The 7,338-nt window shown below is 41.6% G+C and overlaps 2 protein-coding genes and 1 long non-coding RNA gene across 3 annotated transcripts; 2 read left to right on the top strand and 1 right to left on the bottom strand.

The window, feature by feature from the left end:
- Positions 1 to 260: 260 nt before the first annotated feature.
- On the top strand, positions 261 to 3,200 carry LOC108367155 (uncharacterized). The gene is made up of 4 exons (XM_017621741.1): positions 261 to 1,078; positions 1,234 to 2,058; positions 2,108 to 2,804; positions 2,982 to 3,200. Exons 1-4 carry the CDS (start codon positions 261 to 263, stop codon positions 3,198 to 3,200), a joined length of 2,559 nt encoding a protein of 852 aa, XP_017477230.1.
- Positions 3,141 to 4,147, top strand: LOC108367154 (uncharacterized). The gene is made up of 2 exons (XM_017621740.1): positions 3,141 to 3,732; positions 3,822 to 4,147. Exons 1-2 carry the CDS (start codon positions 3,229 to 3,231, stop codon positions 3,840 to 3,842), a joined length of 525 nt encoding a protein of 174 aa, XP_017477229.1. The 5' UTR covers positions 3,141 to 3,228; the 3' UTR covers positions 3,843 to 4,147.
- Positions 4,148 to 6,965: 2,818 nt separating this feature from the next.
- LOC108367156 (uncharacterized) lies at positions 6,966 to 7,286 on the bottom strand. The gene is made up of 3 exons (XR_001848214.1): positions 7,219 to 7,286; positions 7,058 to 7,163; positions 6,966 to 7,002 (listed from the first exon to the last, which is right to left on the bottom strand). It is a non-coding gene; the product is annotated as an uncharacterized LOC108367156 (long non-coding RNA).
- Between the last annotated feature and the right edge of the window lie 52 nt (positions 7,287 to 7,338).

The raw sequence follows: 7,338 nt of genomic DNA on the forward strand, positions 1-7,338 counted from the left end.
GTCGCTACCCAACGAACATTTGAAAGGGGTTTTCTGCCATTTATCATTTCTCAATTTTTCGTCGCAACAAAGGTAATCTAAACGCAAGTATTTATCGAGTTTCCTTAAAAATCGTCTGCGTTGTTTAACTAGCACAAGTTGTTTATTGCTTATCGTTGTATAGTAAGTCCAGTCAACCTATTTTAATCAAACGCATATACAATTCGCATGGCATTCACCATTCATTTAACTTTCGCAACATTAAAACCAATTTTTCTACAATGTCTTTAGAAGAGCTCAAGCAACAACGGGCTAATATAAAAAAGAATATTTCTCGCATTAAAAACATAGTTGAGGCCAGTCTACGACCTGGTGGTAAGGCACTTTCAGTAGCCGAGTACAAATACCGACTCGGTATTCTTGAATCATATTTCAAGAATGTATTGTCCACACAAACGGACATCGAGAGGCTGGACTCTGAGGATGGCGGTCGTGCAGACTTGGAAGAGCTGTATATTACAACGAAACTGACTATTCAGTCGCAGCTTTCCGAGGATCACAACGCCACACTGTCAGACACAACTTGTGTCATGCAGGCAAGCTCGAAGCTACCCAAGCTTAAACACCCATCATTCAGCGGCAAGTACTCTGAATATCAAAATTTTATTACGTCCTTCAAACAAATTATTGACCGAGAGTTTAGCCTGTCTAATATAGAGAAATTTAACCATTTGCGCAACTGTCTCCATGGTCCGGCATTAGAAACCATCGACGCGTTTCAAGTCTCCAACGAAAATTATTCCAAGGCTTTGGAGAGACTTAAGGCTCGGTATGATAACCCAACTCTTATATTTTTAGAAAATATTTCTTCGCTATTTGAGCTAGCGTCTATTCCTAAGCCTAATGGTGGTCAGTTGAGAAGCCTGATTGACAAGGCGTCTGCAATTTACGGCTCGTTATTGTCATTGGGAACCGACAGCCAAATTTCACAAGCCATGCCAATTTACTTAATTTTGCAGAAGGCATATGAGGAGACCAACCGTAAGTGGAAGGAGTCTTTGGACTTTAAACGCTACCGAGCTTGGAAGATTGCACCAAGGTTTTAGAGAGCCATTGCCAATACCTCGACTCAATTGACAGTGCCCACGCCGTTGGACCCATACACCAAACCCCCACCAAAACACCAAAGGCAAAAAATTCACACAAGGGTTATTCCTTTTCTTGCTCGAATTCGTCTTGTTCGGTATGTTCCAGCAACAGCCACAAATTACAAAATTGCGAACGTTTCAAGGCTCTTAGTGTGTCGCAACGCTTTGACCATGCGAAGAAGATGGGCCTCTGCATCAACTGCTTGTCAAAGGGACATCAATTATCGAACTGCGCATCAACACATAAGTGCAGAGTTTGCTCTCGTCAACACCATAGTTTGTTGCATCGTGGGACCACGCCAGATTCGTCGAACTCTACTTCGACATCCGCCGTTCACACACACATGAACAACTCATTGTCGGACCATATTATTCTCGCTATGGTTTTGGTTCGCGACGCTTCCGGAAATTATCGTCTTGGCCGAGCTTTGTTGGATTCCTGCTCACAGGTGAATTTCATTACCGACGAGCTTTCGCAGAAGTTGATGCTTCCACGCTGCAAACACAATATTGAGATACAAAGTATTGGTAAGTCTTCCACTAATATTAAATATAAGACTTCCACCAACATAAAGTCGCAAGCAACTGGGTTCGAGCTACCGCTCACATTTTGCATCACGTCGCATATTGCTTATCAGCCTGAACCGGAAATAGACACATCCTCTTGGGACATTCCATCCAACATTGTGTTGGCTGACGACCAATTTAATAAATCAAGGAAAATTGACTTGCTTTTGGGAACAGAAAGTTTTTTCAGTCTACTCTCTGTAGGTCAAATAAAACTCGGAAATAATTTACCTATTTTACAGAAAACCCTGCTGGGCTGGGTCGTTTCTGGACGCTATCGTGCGAGCTCTAATGCTCTAAACACCAAATGCTTGCTTGCCTGTAAGGACTCTATAGATTCAAACAAAGTCGGACGTGTGCACTCGTGAGCAATATAGCTGCGAAAAACTATATAATGACACCGTTACTCGTAGCGCTAATGGCCGGATTGTAATCAAAATTCCATTCAAGGACGATCCGGCCTGCTTAGGTGAATCATACACTACAGCCTTGCGAAGATTTAATGCGCTAGAACGTCGGTTACAACGGTCATCCATCCTCAGGACACAGTACGTCGCATTCATGGATGAGTATGAGAATCTAGGCCATATGCAAGCAGTGCCCAACCCGAAATTGAACGGACCTCACTACTTTATTCCCCACCACTGCGTTTTGAAGCCGAATAGCACAACCACGAAGCTAAGAGTTGTCTTCGACGCATCTTGTCGAACAACTACGCAGAAATCGATAAACGACATCCAAATAGTAGGACCTACTATCCAAAGCGAGCTTGTAATTCTGTTGCTTCGTTTTCGCTTACATCGCTTCGCTCTTACAGCAGACATCGTGAAAATGTATAGGCAGGTGCTAGTCAGTGAGGAACATCGCAAATTCCAGTATATTTTGTGGAGGAGTTCGCCTCATCAAGATATTAAAACATTTCAGCTCAACACAGTCACGTACGGAATGGCAGCCGCACCATACCTCGCAGTACGCAATCTACATTACCTAGCCGATCAATATGTGTCGCAATTCGTCGTTGGGTCAACTGTCGTCAAGTCATCGTTCTACGTCGACGATTTGCTGTGTGGTGCTGACTCGCTTGCAGAGCTATCACGGATTAAACATGAGGTAACAGAATTACTAAAATTAGGTGGACTAGAGCTGGCAAAATGGCACTCTAACCACCAGCGTTTCAGAGGCGAACACACTGACAAGGATTTGAATCTCGACAACTCTGTCACCAGTGCTCTTGGTCTTAAATGGGATCAGATTCATGACAATTTTCTATTTTATTTCCTACCAAAGCAGCCACTAAACGGCCGTGTTACAAAAAGGACAATACTATACATCGCATCATCGCTCTTCGACCCACTTGGCCTCCTAGCGCCAGTGACCGTCACCGCTAAAATTTTGCTTCAGGAGCTGTGGTTGCTGAAACTCGAATGGGACGAATCGGTTCCCCAAAACCATCCAGTCGGCTTGGCAAACCTTTGTCAACAACCTTTCGGATCTCGCCGCAGTTAAAGTTCCAAGGTACTGTTTATCTGCTAACATGCAGTCGTTGCAAATACATGGATTTTGTGATTCATCGATTCGTGCTTATGGCTGCGGAATATATATACGCATCGTAGACAATACTGGTAATGTTCGCGTTCGCCTTCTCACGGCAAAATCGCGTGTGGCCCCAACCAAACGACAGTCGCTACCAAAGCTGGAGCTTTGCGGTGCACTACTACTTGCCCGACTCTTTACAAAAATTACACCCATGTTTTCTAATTATAATTTCGATACCTTTCTTTGGACAGATTCGCAAATCGTCCTTCACTGGCTCCAACTGCATTCGGTTACGCTGTCAGCTTTCGCTGGCAACAGAGTGTCGGAAATACAGGATTCGACTAGGGACGCTCATTGGAGACATGTACCGACGAAATGCAATCCAGCCGATATTGTGTCCAGAGGAAGCACAGCGCTTGAACTTGGTGGCTCGATTTGGCTAACTGGTCCAGCGTTTTTGTACGAAAATATAAACAACTGGCCTAACCAATCAAATGACGCGGTGGATATGGACGTAGTAAATTCGGAAAAGCGAAAATCAGTATTTAAGGTTACTTTAACTAATAACTACCTTCTCGAAATCCTTGACAGGTGCAGTTCTCACACTCGTGAAGTCCGGATTGTTGCAAGGATGCTCCGTTTTTGCGCAAGGCTCAAGAAAGCTAATACAGAAATCGTAAAAGGGCCTCTCACTGCTGATGAACTATACCGCGCTTTGTTATGCATTGTATGGAACGTGCAACAACAATATTTTGCTGGAGGTATTCGTCTTTTGCAGAAAGAGTCAACAACAAATGGCATGCTACGTAATCTAAACCCTTTCTTGGAGTCTACTCATGACTTTGAACTGTTGAAAGTTGGCGGACGACTTGAATTGGCAGATCTTCCAGAAAGCAGAAAGCACCCTATTTTATTACCTAGCAAATGTGAATTCGTCACGCGATATGTTCGACATCTACACATCAAAAACTATCACGCCGGCCCGAAGGCGCTGGTGGGTTTAATTCGTCTTCAGTTTTGGGTAATTAATGCACGCGATATTGCTAGACGCATCGTCAGATCATGTATACATTGCATTCGATACAAGCCAAAACTACTCCAACACATGATGGGCAATCTGCCTGTTGAACGCTTGACACCATCGCGCCCGTTCGCCCGCTGCGGCATCGATTTTTGCGGACCGATTAGCGTTTACCTTCGCATTAGGGGCAAGGCTCCCTATAAAGCCTACATCGCCATCTTCGTGTGCTTTGCTACAAAGGCAGTACACATCGAAGTCGTCTCTGACTTAACCACGGATGCATTTTTAGCTTCGCTAAAGCGAATGATTGGAAGGAGAGGCCTTCCAACAGACATCTTCTGCGACAATGCAACTAACTTTGTCGGCGCGTGCAGCAAACTTGCGGAATTGAAAGCGTTCCTTTTCAAGAAAGAGAACCAAAATGTCATCACCAATTATTGTACTAATGAATTTGTGAATTTTCATTTTATTCCCCCCAGAGCACCTCATTTCGGCGGCATTTGGGAAGCCGCAGTTAAATCAGCCAAGGGTCATCTAAACCGCAGCATCATGAACGCCAGACTTACGTATGAGGAGCTGACGACAGTACTAGTGGAAATAGAAGCTGTTCTTAATTCGCGGCCTATCTCTCCACTCTCATCTGACCCCAGCGATTACGAGGCGTTGACTCCAGGGCATTTCATAACCGGCAGTGCGTTAAAATCTCTACCGGAGCGAGCAGTAGCAAACAACATCAACCTCGTCGACAAATGGACTCAAATCATCGCCATCAAGCAAGTCTTTTGGAAACAATGGTCCCACGAATACATAAGCGAACTTCAAGCGCGAACAAAGTGGACCACTGACCATGCAAACATTGCAAAGGACGCTATGGTTCTCATCCATGAGGACAATGTGCCGCCACAGCGATGGCAAATTGGACGTGTTACAGAGGCCATACCTGGAAAAGATGCTCGAGTTAGAGTGGTCGACATATGCACCTCGAAGGGAATCATTCGCCGCCCTATCCACAAAATTGCAGTTTTACCAATTTGAAAGTCCTTTCAACGGGGCCGGGATGTTGGGTCACCTAACGACACACCCTGCAAGTTGGCGTAGGTCAAGAACATCTAAATACTTATTTACTTCATATTCAATTATGTACTCGTTTAACTGTCGCATTTTATATTTGTAATATAAGAGCATGCACTCAATTGTACAAACAGACATATATGTATAAACTAAAACCTAACTTTGATGCTTCCACATAACTAATTTGTATATACACACGCATGTATGCTTACATATGTACATATGCTAATATAACAGCGAGATTTTGTCATTTTGCTGTATCACTCTTTCGTATGTGCATACATATCAACATACATACATACATTCACTACCTAATATAACTTGAATTATTACACTGAATTGCTTTTTTGAGAACATTAAATAAATCAGTCTACTGTTGACCACCAAGACGCCGTGTTTACCCTCGCAATATTTTCAGTTGGTTGTAGTTGATATCGGTTTAATTGCACAGCCCAATTTTCGAAGTTAGATTCGTTTCGCTAACGTTTAGTTTGGATCGCGGGTTGGAAAAAACCTTCCTCACCCTACAATAACAATATCCATAAACATATAGGAAAATACGATTGCAAAATCGATTAATTCATCGATAAATATAACAATCATCAGTATCAGTATCATAACAATATATGTAAATGACTAAATCGATAACAAAATCAATTATTTAATAGATTTTATACCGATAACAATATCCAGTATTGTATCGATAACAATATCGATTATTATATTGATTATTATATCGATTACAATAGCGGTTATTTAATCAATAACAGTATCGATAACAATATCGATTATTTTATCGATAGCAATATCGATTATTATATCGATAAATATATCGAGTTTTATATCGATAACAATATCGATCTTCATCCTCATCCTTTTCTTCATATGTATCTTTATTTCTGCATATTCCTCTTCACCTTTACCTTAAAGTGTTTAAATTTACCTTGATCTTCGTTTTTGCCTGTAACTCTAGGCATCTTTGTTTTGTTTTTATTCTCAAACCGCTAAACCACTGAGAAGCATTTCCATGTGCATTATTCCCCTGGAATTTGGCAATTTACTCCCAACCAACCAACTGCCTAAAGAAGTTTCACTTCATAAATTCAAGAAATGTTCTTACCCTTTTAGTTACCCTAATTCTTATGTATCTGTCATTGCCTTCATTTTCGTCCTTATCTTCACTTTTGCCTTCTTTCTTTTTGACTTCATCGTTATCATTTATTTCTTCATCTTCATATTTATCTTTATTTCAAAGCTTAATTTCAAATGTGTAGTGAAANTGTTGCAGCAACATCTATACACAAATTGGAAATGTTTAAACGACGGTTTAGGCCGTAATTTTCAACCAATTTTGAAACCATAAAAACTCTGCTCATCTAGAGAAAAAAGCCTTTCCAATGGTGTTCTTGGTTTGGAAATCGGTTCGGTAGAATCTCCAAACGAACGGAGACAAAATTCATGTTAGCGTATTAATATATAGATACTTACATCCTTTGCGAAGCGCCCCTTTTCTCCCCTTTCTCTCAAAAATTTGTTGACTTCTTTACGCGACAGACTTCAAGGCCTAAGCAATCAATAGCACCATTTGGGCACCTGCCATACAAGCCACTTCTTCCAACATGCTAGCGGTTGTGCCGGAAGCTCGCAAAACTTCCCAAATACTGCTAAATGTAGTTAAACCTGTTAAAAAGAATATAATTAGTAATATTATTATGTTTAAACACATCATTCTTACCAAAATTTGGAAATTGCTTCTGGGGTGATGCACCTACTCTTCTGGATGCTAGTGGTTGTGCCGGAAGCTCGCAAAACTCCCCAAATGCTGCTAAATGTAGTTAAACCTGTTAAAAAGAATACAATAAGTAATATTATTATGTTTAAACACATCATTCTTACCAAAATTTGGAAATTGCTTCTGGGGTGATGCACCTACTCTTCTGGATGCTAGTGGTTGTGCCGGAAGCCCGCAAAACTCCCCAAATGCTGCTAAATGTAGTTAAACCTGCTAAAAAGAAT

Source organism: Rhagoletis zephyria, unplaced genomic scaffold (genome assembly GCF_001687245.7).
Source record: "Rhagoletis zephyria isolate East Lansing unplaced genomic scaffold, Rhagoletis_zephyria_1.1 Rzeph_scaffold_02567, whole genome shotgun sequence".
Lineage (NCBI taxonomy): Eukaryota > Metazoa > Arthropoda > Insecta > Diptera > Tephritidae > Rhagoletis > Rhagoletis zephyria.

What these genes read in the sequence shown, in the direction of transcription:
- LOC108367155 (XM_017621741.1), top strand. Translation starts at nt 261, where the DNA reads ATGTCTTTAGAAGAGCTCAAGCAACAACGGGCTAATATAAAAAAGAAT. An exon ending in GCTTGGAAGATTGCACCAAG is followed by an intron (nt 1,079 to 1,233) that starts GTTTTAGAGAGC and finishes GGTATGTTCCAG; the next exon opens with CAACAGCCACAAATTACAAA. An exon ending in AAAGTCGGACGTGTGCACTC is followed by an intron (nt 2,059 to 2,107) that starts GTGAGCAATATA and finishes CGTTACTCGTAG; the next exon opens with CGCTAATGGCCGGATTGTAA.
- LOC108367154 (XM_017621740.1), top strand. Translation starts at nt 3,229, where the DNA reads ATGCAGTCGTTGCAAATACATGGATTTTGTGATTCATCGATTCGTGCT. An exon ending in CTAACCAATCAAATGACGCG is followed by an intron (nt 3,733 to 3,821) that starts GTGGATATGGAC and finishes AATCCTTGACAG; the next exon opens with GTGCAGTTCTCACACTCGTG.